The sequence below is a fragment of the Vicia villosa genome, linkage group LG6 (genome assembly GCF_029867415.1).
Source record: "Vicia villosa cultivar HV-30 ecotype Madison, WI linkage group LG6, Vvil1.0, whole genome shotgun sequence".
NCBI classification, from domain to species: Eukaryota; Viridiplantae; Streptophyta; class Magnoliopsida; order Fabales; family Fabaceae; genus Vicia; species Vicia villosa.
The window spans coordinates 20,511,233-20,527,631 of NC_081185.1; the positions used below are offsets into that span (position 1 = coordinate 20,511,233).

A 16,399-nucleotide genomic window follows, 5' to 3' on the forward strand; every position below is an offset into this window, starting at 1 on the left:
TCGCCGAAACCACCTTTTTTTTCATAAAATGTTGACTTCGGAGATGCATTTCCGAAATATAAGAGCATTCTGAGAAATTTGCCGGGGGTGACCAAGAAGAGTATGACATCAATAAAGAAATTCTCTATTATAGAGCAGTTTTATGCTTGTATGATTGCATCCCCCACAGCCTAATGGAATTGCAATAAATATCATCCTAAATATCACATGCAATGTGTTTAGTATTCATCCACCTAAAGTTGATTGTTATTGTGTTTGAGCCAAAAAAAAAAGTTGATTGTTGTGCCTTGTAATCATAAAAGGAAAGTTGATTGTGGAGGCTGATGTTCTTATTTTAAAATCCTTTTCTACGTTTCCCAGTTAGATCATTCACACTTCACAATTATTCAGTTTACATAATTAGAACAGCAATTAAAAAAATGCAAACTTAATAATAACTAACCATCAAAATTGTGACGGAAAAGTGAATACAGCAACAAAATATTTTCCCACTGAATGGGGTTGCTGGATAGATCAAAAAATGCTAGAGTATATTGTCATGAATTATATCTAAGTATTATAATTGTGACTAAATGACTAATAAAAGTTTGGCGCATAGTGGAAAAAAAATAGCTCTGCATGGCCAAAATCTGCCTGGAGAGGCGACGATCCGCACTCTTCACTGTGACAGGAAACTACAGACAAATATCCAAAATTTAAGTACAAAGCGGCCCACCTATTACATTACACTTCAATTATTCAAAGATAAGAACACAACAACATTCACAGATTTTATTGCTTCTTCCGGGTTTCTAAACAGGGATTTCGCATGCACACAAAATTGAGACTCATCTGCATTTGCTGAGTTTATATCCACGCATGTTCTCTGTTATATTCCCTTACAACGACAGGAACACTTGTTGGGGGGATCTGCCAAAGGTAAATTGTTAGATCTTTTGTTTTTATTAATTGTAAACAATCTTTTTTAAGTTTCAGAACTCACCATGCCATAATCTGTGACAATCATTGAAACATAATCTGAAGGTGTGGCATCATAGCTGACATCGATTTAGAAAAATGTAAGGTTAAAGTAAGGAAATAAAAAATTTGGATTATCTCATATACATATAAATGCCTTACATCAGATTTAGAAGTTGCAGATTTTCAGTATTGGCCCAAGCATCCAAGTGGTTAATATCCCGTCTACCCGAAACCTTTGAAACGAGATCTGGATCACCTATAAGAAAACAATGGAAATATCAGCTTTCTTCCAGACAAAAAGTTAAAGAAATCCTATTCATTCGCCATTGTTAACATACCAAGTTCATTTGAGCATATTGAGTCAAGTTGTACCCTTTCATGAAATTTAAAAGCTTCACAACAAACTATAACAGGGACATGGAATTCATGAGCGATCATTGCAACACATGCAGTTCCAACTCCTGAATAAACTGTTCCATTAGACAACACTGATGAAGCGCCTAGAAAAACTCGAGTAACCTCATGCATTATGTAGGAAACAGCATTGATATGAGTGTATGTACAACTAAGACCTTCCTCCACTAGTCTACGAAGCAGAAGTTTCCCTCTATGACTTGGACGAGAGTCTACTACTACAACTCGAAACTGTTTCCCTAATTTATGTGCATGTAACAGTATCATTTCAACTGCTGACGATGAACCATAAGTAAGAAGAACATCACCATCTCTTATTTTTGTGACAGCATGCTCTACTATCATCTTGTCAGCAAGTATAATCTTCTCATATATAAAACGCTCAATATCTGATTGAAGAGAAGTTTTTGATTCTGACTCAGACTGTGTTCGAGGTAGCTGTGAAATTCGACTTTTGAGAAATCTAATTGCATTTCCCATACTGACTGAAAGAGGTCGACACTCAATAAGAAATGAAACATAGCTACTAATTTTTGCTGTCAAGTCTCTCACTAGAGTCTTCCCAAGTGGAACTGTGTAGTCTTTGATGGCATCCTGGAATGCTTGAAGCATAGCAATACAACGAGCATTGCCACCAGATATATCTCCAGAAAGATACTGCAAACCCACCTGATAACCACGATAAAAACAACTGGTTAGGAAAAAGTATATCCAAAGGGGACCAATTTGCAAAACAATTGAAGTGGGTTTTAAATCTTAGTCAGGAATCACCAAACGAGGGACCAATTTGCAAAAACAATTGAGGTATATCTAACTCTCAATGAAAACGGCAATTGTTAGGACTTACGCATGTGGGGAGAGTCAAATCCAAAAGACTAGTCCATTGGGTAAGTCATGAGACTCTCCCACCCAATGGACTAGTCTTTTGGATTTGACTCTCCCTTCATGCATGGGGACTCCTAACAATTTGAGGATAAAGGAAGGAATAAAGGGAATGAGAAGGGTGAATCTTGCATGAAATTTTATTTTCTTCACTGAACTAAAACCTCCAATATGGGGGAATTTAAAAAATGCATTGAAGGAGGACTTTGAAGGGAACTTAATCTTTTCATTCCTCCCATTCCCTCCAAAGCCCTTCCCTTCCTTTCTCCCCAAATTCCCAAGTATAGCCTATGTGCTTAGCTTTAAACATGTTATTGCACTAGAAATAGCAGTACTTAGTCTGTGTTTCTCTTTCTTCTTACCTCCACTTGGCCCTAGACATCAAAACTTTACTCACAAGTGAAATAACTAAATAACACCAATGATGCGCCCACTAGAGTTTACCCTAGTAGTGGCTCAAATTCTAACTCAAAAAATGAAGAGATTTCATTTCAACAATTCAACATATCAAAATACATAATATCATTATTATCATCATTCCATATCAACCAATTCCATGCTTAAGAGTTAAGATGTATTACTAGAGATGCATCAGAATGCAAAACTCCAACCATCACAATGCATGAACTCAAGTGTGTCTGATAAAACTGAAGATTTCAATAATGGTGTTTTATTGATGAAACTTTAAGCAATAAATTTGTAATGTTCTAAGGGAATAAAGATCTGAAATTGTATTTAATGAAACTACCAGCAATAGACAAATGCTACACGAAAAGAAACCATTTCAAGTTAATGATTTGAATACAAAATGTATAACTAAGGAGTACCATAAATGATCTTTCATATGCTTGGATCTATTTAACACTTTTCATGTCTTGACTGTGTTAAATTAAATAAACACATGCAAATCCATTTAGAGCTGGATCTTTCAATTTTTAAGTTTCCACAAACGATTTCTTTTTCGCATAGGTCCTTGGTTGAGTTTACTAAATGTTTAGTTATGACATGAAGGATATAAGGGCAGGGAACACCTCTGTAGCAACGACACTTCAGATGGAAGGGGTGTCTAGTGTGCGACACCAACACATGTGATTACATTCAATTAATTAATTTCTTAAAATTTCTACTAGTGCCAGTATTGTTTCCAGTGTCTGTGTCAGTGTTTCATAGGGGAACATCCTATTTAGACTGTGTTACTAATAATAGAACTAAAACATATATTATGAAAGGAAAAAACCTGACCATATAAGAATTATGGATTGCAACAAGTTGAAATAACGGGATAATATCGCCACCTTATAAACTGATGGATGCACAGGACCAAGCTGGAAAAACTTTGCCTCAAGATCAGGAAGCTGACTCCCATGTTCATACTGTGGCAAATGTCTAAACAGTTCAACTCTGTTCCTGGATTCAGTTTGGTTTACCACAGCACGGCGTTTAGCTTTCTCTACTCTGCTCTTATCATCATATTGCAGGCGTGGGTGAGGAACATCTTTTTTCCTATCCTTCTCTGATGGCCGATCACCACCCTTTTTCTCAGAAGCTGCAGCAGACGTATTAACAGCTTTGTGTGGGGGCTTTGCAGCTTTAGCTGATTTTACACTCGCTGAAGTTGCAGTTCTAGATGCCGTATTTCCTTCAGCTACAACAGATAATATAAAAGCACATACTGATTAGCAGTGTCACAATGACTTATATTACAAAAGAAATTCATGAAAGTTCATTATCATGTTCTAATATAGGAAATGCTAAAATCATCATTATAAACAAACAACGTTCAAATCCTTATACAGTAGGTTGAAGATGATACTAGGTCAATTGACAGATGAATTCTTACAATCATGTTTCAGATTCACTTGTTTTTGCAGAGGAATTTATAATAAGAATTAAAATGTTAAGCAATGAAAGGTTATTCTAAGGAGATTTTGATGTAGTATAATCAAGACCAACATCGCACTTGTACGACCAAACACAAGCATGCTGAATGCTAATACACACCTTTTGCAGCAGCCTTTTCCGCTCGCTGAGCTTCTTGAAGAGCACGTCTTTCAGCTTTTGAGGACTTATCTTTCTTCTGTTTTGAATTCACAGCTTCGTCTTTAACGTCCACTGCAGATCCTCCTCCTTTGATCGGCTTCTCTCTTTCTGTGGGGAATAGCAAACAAGGGGAAAAGGGTAAAAAAAAGGCTTGAATTTCTAAATTATGCTAAATGAAAGCTTAAAATTGCCCAAGACACCTTCAAAAGACCATATATGACTAGAAAGAAAAACAGCAAACAAAGAGAGCATCTTAGAATTGCTACAAAAATAGATTGACAACAAGCTGGTCAGGCTGTTTCAACAATTATTCCTCATATTTTCTGATTGGCCAAACAGTTAAAATATAAAATGAACACTAAGAGAAGAGTACAAAAGTTATCAATATAGCAGATGGCAGAAAATAAATGAAAATTTTAATTTGAAAAAAAATAACTATTGTTGCATACAGTCATCAAAATTTACAAAAATTAAGATTCAAAAGGTGCCAAATTAGGTGGGTTTTGTGAGTTTCATTAAAAACAACATATAATTCGATCGTGCCGCTTAAGAAGCATTGGCTACTTGTTAAAGTAGCTATTAGGCCCATAGCATTTTTCATAACAAACAAGCAAAGCCATAGCATTGCAAGGGCTAGACATGAATAACAAACAAGCAAAGCCATAGCATTGTAACTGTATTATACAGTGTTAATCACACTAGATACTCCCTGTAGAAACTACAAACCTATGTTAAATAAAGCTCTTGCCTAATTTCATAAAATTTTAAGAAGCAATAAAAATTCAAAACAAATACACTATTGACAAGAATTGATTTGTAAAAATAACTTCATGAAATTGAAACAGGAGAAATAAAGTACAACTAGTACTTATTAGCACCATGTTTTCCTCTTAATGTCAATGCAAATGATATTTTGAGTGATTACAACAAAAGCAGCAGGCCATAATGAAACTTATTTTAAAAGCACGCTATGATGTTATCATTAAATAACATGCTTCCTAAAGAAGCTACTCCAATATTCCAGAAATTAAATTCCAATCATAAATGCAGTGATACTATTCAAAACTTTATCCCTAACGCCAATTTCAACACATTAAATACAAATTTTTCATAAAGAACCGTGCAATTATCAAATCAAACACGAAAGCATTAATTAACAACTCCACTTCCAAATGATCCTGAAACATTGAATTCACTGTTATCGATAAGCATTAACTGCGCATTCACTAACAGAATAAGCCAAGAATGAAAAACACAATCATACAAATCTTCAATTAATCCAATTAAATGTAGTAACAATAAACATTTACAGCTTAACTTAATCAAATCCTCTTAAATTTCAGTATCTTTCTACTTCCACACTAAACTAAACGAAGTTCAAATTCAAAGCATATCAAATTCTCAATTTCAAAAAGACGCAAAACCTCACCGTCAATCGCAAACGAATCAGCATTGACCACAGAAACCGTAGTCAAATTACACATCGGAATTCCGCCACCGCTCTTCACAGTCGTCGAGTCCAATCCACCGCGAGCTACTGTAGAAGCCACCGGAGACGGAGAGAGAGACATCGAAGCAGGAAACATCTCTTCGGAGCAGCTATTGAGGCTCCGTGAGACGGCAATAGCTTCATCGCAGGAAGGAGAAGTGACGACGGAAGGTTGAGAACAGAGTTCGAGATTTTCCGATGAATGAAGCGGCGGAGGGATCATGACCGGAGAGAGAGAATTGGCGGAAGGAGAGAACTCGAATTGAACCGGAGCGGGAGGAGTGAAGAAACCGACCATGCGAATTTTAGGGTCTACGACGGCGCGTGAGCCTCGACGCGCGTCCATAGTAGAGTGAAGTGAAAACGGTTAGGGTTTAAGTTTCAGTGACGAGCATGATTAGGTGGGAGGAATGTTTTTGAAGAAATAAACGACGAAAAGATTTTGTGGAGAGAAATGGGAAACTTGAAGGGAAAGAAATGGAAATTTTTTTGTCGTTTGTTCAAGTTGGGTGTTGGGGTAAAGTATTTCAATTATATTCACATGTTCTTGGGTAACGATTGTTTTTGTTAACCGTTTTTTAATTGAAAAATGATAGTGAATTGAGGTGACTTTTTGAGAATTTTTTTGTTGTTATGTTTTCATGTGAAATGGGATAGGATGGAGAGAAAGAAAGTTAAATAGGGTTTAAGTTTAGATAATAGAAGGTTTAAAATTTAAATTGTTTGGATAATGGAAACGTATTAAAGTATGGAAGCATCAACAATGGACTCATCCTATTTGACAATGAGAAAATAGGAGATCTCTATCACTCAAATTAGTTTATACATATATTTTATTTATATAGTGAGTTTTACTCCAAGAACATCTAAGTAGTCTTCTGATATGATAAATGATAATTTTTTATTGAAGAATAGTATAAAACTATTTTAGTTAGTGTATGTTTTTTAAACTCTTTGACAATATGCTAAATAAATCTTTCAAAGTGTCTTTTTAAGTGTTAATTTGAAATGAATCTTATATTAGTTATGTTCTATCGGTCTTTAGGTGGATCTCATTTTTATTAGTAATTTATTAAAAATAAAAGTGTTCAAATATATAGAAGATCTTCACATGAACATGTGATGTGAGTTTGGTGTTTATGATCGTATTGTTGTAATCTTTTATCTATATCCTACCTTTATTGTTTCTTTGGATGTAGAGGGTGTGCCTATAAAAATATATATTGATGTCTAAGTTAAACAATATGTTGACAGATAATATATGAGTAGATTAATTGTGTGATCACACTTAGGGAGTGAAACCCCTATTTATATAGAGGTTGAACTCATTAAAATGATCTTAGGAATCATCGATGGATACATACGAGTTTGTTAACATAATTGACTCTAAGATAGGTGGTGGAACCTATCCAGTTTGATTATGCTCCATGTAGTTCAGAACTGTGTAGGCATGTCGATGTTTTTGGATACATGACTAATATGTGTGCTAATTTACACGGATCATTGTTGAGTCAGTTATCCCATTGTGTCATCACGTATTTTCGATATAGGAACCTGTAGCGGGGAAAAATTGAGACTGATGTCATTGGATTGACTTAGCTCGTATTTTATGGAAAGTCGCCACTACGATTTATTGTTTCCAAAGGAAATGGGGAAAGAACGAAGTAAAACCCAAAGAAGTTTTTAAATCAAAACTGATAAAATAAACAGAGATTTTAGGTTCGATGGTTGGTTATGCAAGGGAAATGTATTAACACCCCTCACATTTGTAGTACTCTATGTGAACCTCTTTGAAAATGTACATTATTGTTTTATTGTTATTGTTTTTGTTATGTGAAATATAGTGGGATGGTAGGAAAAGAGTTTTATTATGCTTGGCAAGACATCACATTTTGTGCCTACATACCTCTTTTGTGCAATAGGGAAGTCAGAGAATTTGTAGTTTCCCTCAAAAGGAAAATAAAGAGCCTAAGTGACAAAATGTTTTTGAGTGTTAAGCTTTAACAATACAAAGCAAGTTTTTAAAATGCTAAGCTTTAACAAGAAAAAGCAAGTCTTTAAATGGAGGCAGACTTTAAAAATGAAAGGCAATGGGAGGAATGCTAAGTTTTAGAAATACAAAGCATGTTTAAAAATGGCTAAGCTTTAGAAATGCAAAGCAAGATTTAAAAGGGGGGAGTGCTAGGATTTAAAAATGCAAAGCAAGATTTTGGTGCTAAGTTTTACAAATACAAAGCATAAAGTAAACAAGAGGGAAATAGGTGAGTACCTTGATAATTTTAGTCAATACTATCTCATTCCTTTGGATTTGGTGACACAAGCAATATCAATGAGAAATCAAGCAATCATGGCATACATGTTAAGCAAGCATCAATAATAAGTATATCAAGTAATATGGGTGAGATATGACACATGTATTATGAGTAAAGTCAAAGTATATTAAGTATAAGCAAAGGTATCAATGTATATAAATGATCTTAAAGTTATAAAGATTATGAATAAAAGAGAGAACATACCTCTACAAAGTAAATCACATCAAATATGTATGAGTATGGATGTGTATGATCATATTGACAAGTATATAGGTGTTATACCCCAAAATTTGCCCACATATTTTTCAAGAAAACTCCAATCTGAAAATTAAGAGTCTCATATAATCATGGATTTTATTTCAACAAATATCCTGACATATGAAATACTTAGTTTTTAGAATTTTTCTTATACAGTAATTTGGCTTGCAGTTGAATTTATTCTTACGCAAACGCCAAATACTGTTTATTACTTCACACATGCTATTTATTTATTTACAGATAAATGGTACTGACACAATTGGTACAGAGTTAAATCTTTTTGCAGGCGCAGAATCAGGAAACTCAGACTGTACTGGTAACAAGTAGATTATTATTATCTTTTATTTCCCGCTAGTTTTTGTACTATATTCCAATATTTGCAAAAATCTTTTCAAATCTCTTTTTCAAAAATCAAATCTCTCTTTTTTCCAACACTATCATACACTTTCTTTCAAATCTTACTTCCACTCAAATTTTCCTTTTGTACGGAATCACATCATTCCCCAACGTCTCTTTCCTTCTTTCCATTCTATAAATACCTCTCATTTTCTTCCATAAAATCTCACATCAAATTCCAACTCATCTTTCAAATTCCTACCTCATATCTATTTTCTCTTCTTCCCTAACAAGAATGGCAAAGTGGATAGAGACACTGTTTCTTACAGTCATCACCATTGCTACGGTGATCATGACTTTCTTCTGCCTGCATAGTCCTGAAGAGTGTGGACCTGCAATGGTTGCACTCCCAATCATCTACATGTTATTGTTCATAGCATGGGTCATTAATCGTCATTCTTAAAATTTGCCGTATTTCTTATTTCTTAAATGTACCGTTTATTCGTCGTACTGTTCAATATAGTATGTGATATTTGTACTGTCAGTATTAAATGTTGTACTATTTGTCATAATATTGCTTAATTACTAAGATAATATTTTGTGTGTTTTCTGCCAGTCAAATATTCCTATTTCTGTGCATTAAATGATTTTCAGGGTTATTATCGGTAATTTTGCCCGCATACCGTAAATATTAGTTATTTATTATGTCTGTGTTTTTCTAACAAGTCATGTAAATAAACTTTCATTTTTCACATAAAACAAAAACAAAAAACAACAAAAAAGAAAATTAACTTTGACTGTTGATTTTTCACTCTAACTGCTACACCAATACCTGAACGGTCAGTTGACAGCCAAACTGCTGGCAGTACAATTCTCAGTGTTTTGTACCATCAATCAAATCAATCTTTCACAATTCAAAATTCCAAGATTTTTGTTCTAGAAGTCCTCTGAATATCACGCGATTAGCAGAGACTCAACACTGCACAAAAATCAGGTACGCTTAACTGTCTCCTACACAAACAGTCCCTAATCAGGGTTTTTCTTGTTTTTACAGGAGCAACAAGTTTTTGAGAGCTCAAATGGATTTCATACACATCCATATATCTCAAAGTACCATCATACAAATTTTCAAACTTCAATTCACTCAGACGCACCGTCAGCAGCTCAAACAGTCAACAGACGACCCGTTTGACCCAAAAAGTCAACAGACAGTCAAAAATGAAATTTTTTGCCAAAGTCCATATTTTGTCAAAGGATTCATCATTTGATCATTGGATGATCATAATTCATCAAGGAAAGATTAAAAAAATCAAAACTCTAAGATTCAAAATTAGGGTTTTTGCCTGAAAAGTCAACTCAACTTTGACTGATCATAACTCTCTCATCCTTCATCCAAAAAATTCAAACCAAAGCTTGTTTTGAAGGAAATTCAATTATCTTTCAAATGCCATTGATCCCATGGTCATTGGATTCACCATTTGAAAAATATGATCAAAGACATTACAGGTTATTTTCAAAGTCAACAAAAAGACACTTTTTTCAAAAGGACACACAAGGAGCTTCAAAAATCATTTTGACATGAGACCAAAGACATTGGTTAGAGGACTCTTTGAGGTTTCTAAAAAGTGCAAGATCTCCTTCATATGACAAAAATTGAAGGATTTACACCTTGTTGAAGTTGGCTAAATTTTGGGAAAATACATGAAATCAACATTGTTCAAAATGGCATTTTTTCCAAATGGGGCCAAGTTTTCAGCATTCAAACATCATTTCCATGTTACTATGGGCCTCCCACGACCAAGACTAAGCCCATACCTTTTTTTATCCATTTTTGCATGATTTTATCTTACTTTAAGATTAAAATTAAAAGGAAAATGCATGGATAAATGGTAGCTTACAAATCAAGCATGACTCACCTCAAAGAATCTTCCTCTTTCTGCAGAAGATTGAAGAGCAAGGCAAGAGAAGTAAAGGCAAGGTGACTTGGTCAAGTTTTCAAAGATTTTTAATATTTAAAAATCAAAGTTTCAACAAAGCTCATCAATGCTTTTAGCTTAGTTTTTAAGCAGCCCTTGGCTTATAAATAGGCTAGTATACTTCAATGTAAGAAGGACACACGAAATAGATCAAAGATATAGCAAGAACACACTTCATATTTCAAAAAATAATCAAAGAAACTTCAAAATTCGTATTCAAATTTGCAGCTAGTTTCAAAGCAAACTAAGTCCATAAATCACTTCCTGGAACTTATTTGAGTAAGTTCAGATCCATAACCAAGTTCATAGAGGCCTGAAACTCGAGTTCTCTCACTCTCCGATTTGGTAAACTTTCATTTAGTTCAAATTCAAATTTTATGCGTTGTTAACATGTCTCATGGCTATGGTTGAGTTTATAATCACCATCAGATCAGGTTTGAACCCTAGCATGAGAGTTCTAACGTCCTGAACATAGGTTGCCATTGTCAACCGTGAGTTTATGTTTCTCTTCGAATCTCTTAACACAAGCACTTTCAGTCCAAACTAACCTCACCAATGGATTCCCAGGCCTCGATTTAGGGGGGTAGGGCCTTCATTTGGTGTTTAAACTAACGTTTTCGCAGGTTTGGCAAGCTACCTCGCCGGAGAAGACAACCGGAAAACACTATTCCGGCGGTCAGCAAAGCTAGGGCAGGGTTGACTGCACGCGTGGCTCCTTCCCTCGCTCCTATTGGCTGGTCAATAAGTCTGTGGCATGCGTGGCAAAACGTTATAACATGATTGGCTCTGGTTTAAAAACGTGGACCCCACATAACTAAAAATCAGAAAAAAAATAAAAGAACAAGTGGACTGGGCCTGTACGTAGTGATATCCACACCCCTGGTTTCTGGCCCAAAAAGCATCTCTTGAACTAAACATAGTTCTTTTCCAGATTTGCTTAGCACACCCCCCTGCAGGTTTTAATTAATAAATCTCTATATTTTGCATTTTTATTAAAATCAACCAATCATAAAACACCAAAAATATTTTTATTTTTAGTTTTAATCTGATAAAATATTTATTTATTTTTAGGCATAAAAATATTAATATTTTATTTAAATTAAGGCTATTTTGCATAATTAATTAGTATATAATTATATATTTGCTTTTTAATTATTCTAACCAATCAAAAAATCATAAAAAAAATTGTTCTTTATATAAAATATTGTTTATATATTATAAACTAATTTTGTACATATTTTGAATAATTTTCTCTTTGAGTTTTAATTATTTGTATAATTATTTGTATAATTATGTTTTAATTAGCTTAATCAATTTCAAATCAATTTCAAAAATTCCAAAAAAATATAGTTTTGTTTTAAAATTAATTGACAAATATTTTGTACATATTTTAAACTTAATTTCTAGGTTTAAATCTATTTTCATCTTTTTTCTTCATTTTAATTTAATTAATCATGCATTAATTATAATTAAAACCAATCATAAAAATTCCAAAAACATGCCTTTTATTTTTCTTGCAATTTAAAATTCCTAGATAAATGTATAGGATGTCAAATTCATGTAAATAGGCTAGTTTACATTTCCCGCACAATCGATGTAATAGCGTAGATTTACTTTCCGCACTTTACATTTCCGCATTTTACTTTCCAGCATACATATAAACTGCGTGTATGTCAAAGATAAAATTGAACCGTTAGATCACTAACTTCAAAGATAAATATCTGAATCCAATCACAATCACACTTGCACCTCTTCAGGTAATCCTTTTCATTCTTTCAAAATCAAAGTCAAATTCTACTATTTTGAGTACAAAATCGAACCTTGCTTTTATATCCGGTGAAAGGATAGATTTTTAAAGGAAACAGGATAAAGACCTTACAACTCAGGGTAGACCTCCTAGTTTGCTTGCTCAAATCAAAACAAACAAAATTCTCATACACTGTTGATTTTTCAAAACTTTCAAAAAAGACAACACTTTGTATACATCCAAACACGGGTTATTACAAAGTTAACGTTCTTTTCAAAACACCTTTCGAAAGATAAACAAGCATTTTGTATACATCCACACACGGATCATTACAAAATTCAAATTACAAAGGTATTTGAAACCACATATGAGCAATTTCAGAGCAATTGAAAAGTGATCGAAAAACAAGTGAGCTAAGCAAACTTAAGAGCCCATGGATAACCATGGATACAAAGGGTGCTAACACCTTCCCTTTGTATAACCTACCCCCTTACCCAGAATTTCTTAAAGGTCTTTTTTCTGTTTCTTTTATAAACCTTTCCTTAATTGGATAAAATAAAAGGTCGGTGGCGACTCTGTGAATTTTCAAAAATGCGAAAGCATTAAGCGACAAAAAAAAGAGTCAGTTCACGTATCTCTACAGAACAGAGGTATGGCCCGGTATTAAAAAAATCGGAGGTCCACAGAACTGGCGACTCTGCTGGGGAATACTTTCAAAAAACAAAATGTTTTCAAAAGGGATTACCTTAAGAGAATAGGTCGATGTTTTCAATTGTTTGACTTGATTGCTTTATTTTTCAAAGGCTTGCTTGGGTATTTTGCTTGTGTGAAAGATTCTAACCCGAATCTCGAGATACCTTAAGTATATGACATTAGACCAAGGAAACTGTACGGCATGTACCGATACGGTTGAGCTGGTAGTCATCGTTAGTGCGACACTTTGGTTTATACTGATGTCCCTTGAAAACGATCAAGGAGTATATTAGGCTTCCGAAATGTCATTAAACACTAATTTGTCTTAGAACCTTTTTAGTTGAACTTGACTTGTGGCCTATTAAGTGGCTAGCTTTGAAATTGATCGAAGTTAGTTATCCTCGAGGAATATTTTGATCGGCCGCTCGAGCGCCGTATTGAGATGTTACTTCCAAGGATCATAGAACCCGAATGCTATTCTAGGACAGGTTTTAACCAACTCAACTTCAGTGGGGAGGGTATCACCTATCAGCTCCATGCAAGCCTTTAAACCTAAGGCTATTGTTTGATTTGTTTTTGTGTGCCACATGTTTGCATCATAAGCATATCATTTTTGCACCAGACACTTCAAGGATCAAAAAGTTTACCTTTGTTTTTGCAGGTAATGGCTCCCGCCACCAAAGATTACATCCGAATCAACATTTCAACGGTACCATCTGAGCTAAAAGACTTGGTGTCAGAATTCCCCAGGAATGTTCAATTCACTGAAAGGCATGGTCACCTACTCCATTTGGTTACCTCAAAATTTGAAGAAGACATGATACGGGTCCTGTTCCAGTTCTTTGACCCTGAACATCATTGCTTTACCTTTCCTGATTACCAGTTGGTACCCACTTTGGAAGAATTCTCTGAACTAATGGGATTGCCTGTTCGAAATCAATTACCTTTCACTGGTTTAGAAAGGATTCCAAAACCTGAAGTCATTGCTGCTGCTTTACATCTGCGGAAATCAGAAGTCGAGTCCAATTGGGAAACAAAGAGTGGAGTTAAGGGTTTGCTTGCCAAGTTCTTGTTGGAAAAGGCTCGACTACTGCTAGAAAACAAAAGTTATCCAGCTTTTGAGGAAGTTATGGCACTTTTGATCTATGGATTGGTTTTATTCCCAAATCCCGACCAGTTCATAAGTGTACACATCATCAACCTTTTCCTAATCCGTAACCCGGTACCAACATTGCTGGGAGACATTCTACATTCTCTACACACTCGTACCATGAAGAAACGAGGAACTCTCATGTGCTGTATACCACTACTGGCTAGGTGGTTTACATTTCATCTTCCCCGATCAGTGTTGAGAAATGAACAAAGAATGCAATGGTCTCACAGGATTATGTCTTTGTCTCATTCAGATATCCGGTGGAACAACTTCTTTCAAAAAGACATTACTATCATTGATCATTGTGGAGAGTACCCTAATGTGCCACTCCTTGGCATCAAAGGAGGCATCACTTACAATCCCTCTTTAGCTCTACGCCAATTCGGATATGCAAGGAGCAACGGTCCTCATGACATGATTATCCATGGCATTGTGTTTGATTACGAGAATGATTCTCATAGACACCGACGAAGGTTCATACATGCATGGGGCAGTGTCTATAGAATAGAAAGCAAAACTCTGGGGCAATGGAATTCTATTCCTATGGAACCCTACCTCAGATGGGTCCGCACTCATGCTCAGAAACTCCTTATGCCATATCCCGCTGTTCTACCTGTGACTATTGAACCAGAGGTCGAAGGGTATGAACCTCAAGTTATTCTACACCCAGACATGCCAACTGACCTAGAAGAGTTGCAAAAATCTTGGGTTCAACTCAAAGAGGAAAGAGACACCTTCAAATCATACTGTCAAGACTATGAGAGAAGGATATTGGAGCTCACCGGACAGTTTCAAGAAGAACAGCAGATCAACACATTCCTGGGGGCAAAGAGAAAGCGTCCACGGGAGACCTGAAGGATCATTTATTTTATTTCTGTCTTGTAAGCCCAAATGAGGCAAAGAAAAAAGAAGCAAAAAAAAAAAAAGAAGAAAAAAGAAATAAATTGATTAACTAACGTTTGTTTCTTCTTTAACAAATCTAAACTCTAAGATCCTTGAAACATTGCACACACATTTCACTTCATGCATACATTGCATTCATATACATTGCATATACATTTCATACATTGCATACACATGGCATCCAGTCATACACATGGCATAACAGGTTCACATGACGGATTTCTCATCTTCTCGCTGTTTATTTCAGTCAGAAGAGATGGAATCTGAAATGAGCATCAAGAATCTCGAAGCACAGAATGCCCAAGTTCAAGTGGCAATTCTGGAACTGGCAAAGGGGCAGCAAGAACTGAAAGCCCTGATAATCAAGAAGAAAAAGAAGCCTAAAGGATCTGTAGGCGTGAGTCACCTGAAAAGGAAGATCAAAATCCCAGTCAAAAAGTTCACAAAGCCACCGATCCCTGAAACAGTCGGTGATGATGAACAAGAAGACAATCAAAGCAACCAGGGTTCTGCTAAACCCTCTCTCTCTTCAAATGAAGAAAATGATCATTCTGGGGACGAACCGGACGATGAAAAATACCAACAGCTGGAAGACCGTATGAAAGCTATGGAGATACAAAAAATACCTGGCTTAGATTTCAATGATCTGGGGCTCATCTCGGATGTTGTTATCCCTCCAAAATTCAAAGTTCCTATCTTTGCAAAATATGATGGAGTTTCTTGCCCGAAACTACATCTGAGATCCTATGTGAGGAAGATACAACCTCATACAACAGATAACAAATTGTGGATTCACTTCTTCCAAGAAAGTCTGTCGGGTACACAACTCGAATGGTACTATCAGCTGGAAAATACCAAGGTTCATACTTGGGAAGAATTAGCTGCTGCTTTTTACAAACAGTACCAATACAATGCTGATCTTGCGCCAACCCGTACTCAACTAAGGGGCATGTCTATGGGACCAAAAGAAAGTTTCAAAGGATATGCACAAAAATGGAGAGATATGGCTGGAAGGGTTCAACCACCCTTATCTGATCGCGAACTAGTTGACATGTTCATGGGCACTTTAACTGGCCCTTTCTATAGCCATTTGCTGGGAAGCTCATCATCAGGTTTCACTGACCTGATACTGACCGGAGAACGTGTCGAAAGTGGCATTCAAAATGGAAAAATTCAAATAGGTTCCACCTCTGGTACTACAAAAAGGCCCATCAGCGGGAGAAATGAGGTCAATGC

General features: G+C 35.4%; 1 protein-coding gene across 2 annotated transcripts; it reads right to left on the bottom strand.

Moving 5' to 3' along the window:
* Window positions 1–598: 598 nt before the first annotated feature.
* Window positions 599–6,405, bottom strand: LOC131608959 (uncharacterized). Of its 2 annotated transcripts, XM_058880567.1 has the most exons (7): window positions 5,726–6,405; window positions 4,258–4,404; window positions 3,552–3,901; window positions 1,299–2,043; window positions 1,120–1,216; window positions 983–1,037; window positions 599–909 (listed from the first exon to the last, which is right to left on the bottom strand). In XM_058880567.1, the coding sequence occupies exons 1-7, from the start codon at window positions 6,129–6,131 to the stop codon at window positions 847–849; spliced, it is 1,863 nt and encodes a 620-aa protein (XP_058736550.1). In that variant the 5' UTR covers window positions 6,132–6,405; the 3' UTR covers window positions 599–846. The 2 variants fall into 2 exon arrangements, with proteins under 2 accessions (XP_058736550.1, XP_058736551.1); XM_058880568.1 differs by lacking the exons at window positions 4,258–4,404; window positions 5,726–6,405 and having other exon boundaries at window positions 3,499–3,634.
* Between the last annotated feature and the right edge of the window lie 9,994 nt (window positions 6,406–16,399).

Bases quoted from the DNA above. Each gene is read 5' to 3' on its own strand.
- LOC131608959 (XM_058880567.1), bottom strand. From the start codon at position 6,131: ATGGACGCGCGTCGAGGCTCACGCGCCGTCGTAGACCCTAAAATTCGC. The intron at 1,217-1,298 runs GTATGTTAACAA...GTTTTCTTATAG, and splicing joins AATATGCTCAAATGAACTTG to GTGATCCAGATCTCGTTTCA. The intron at 1,038-1,119 runs GTAAGGCATTTA...AATCGATGTCAG, and splicing joins CTGCAACTTCTAAATCTGAT to CTATGATGCCACACCTTCAG.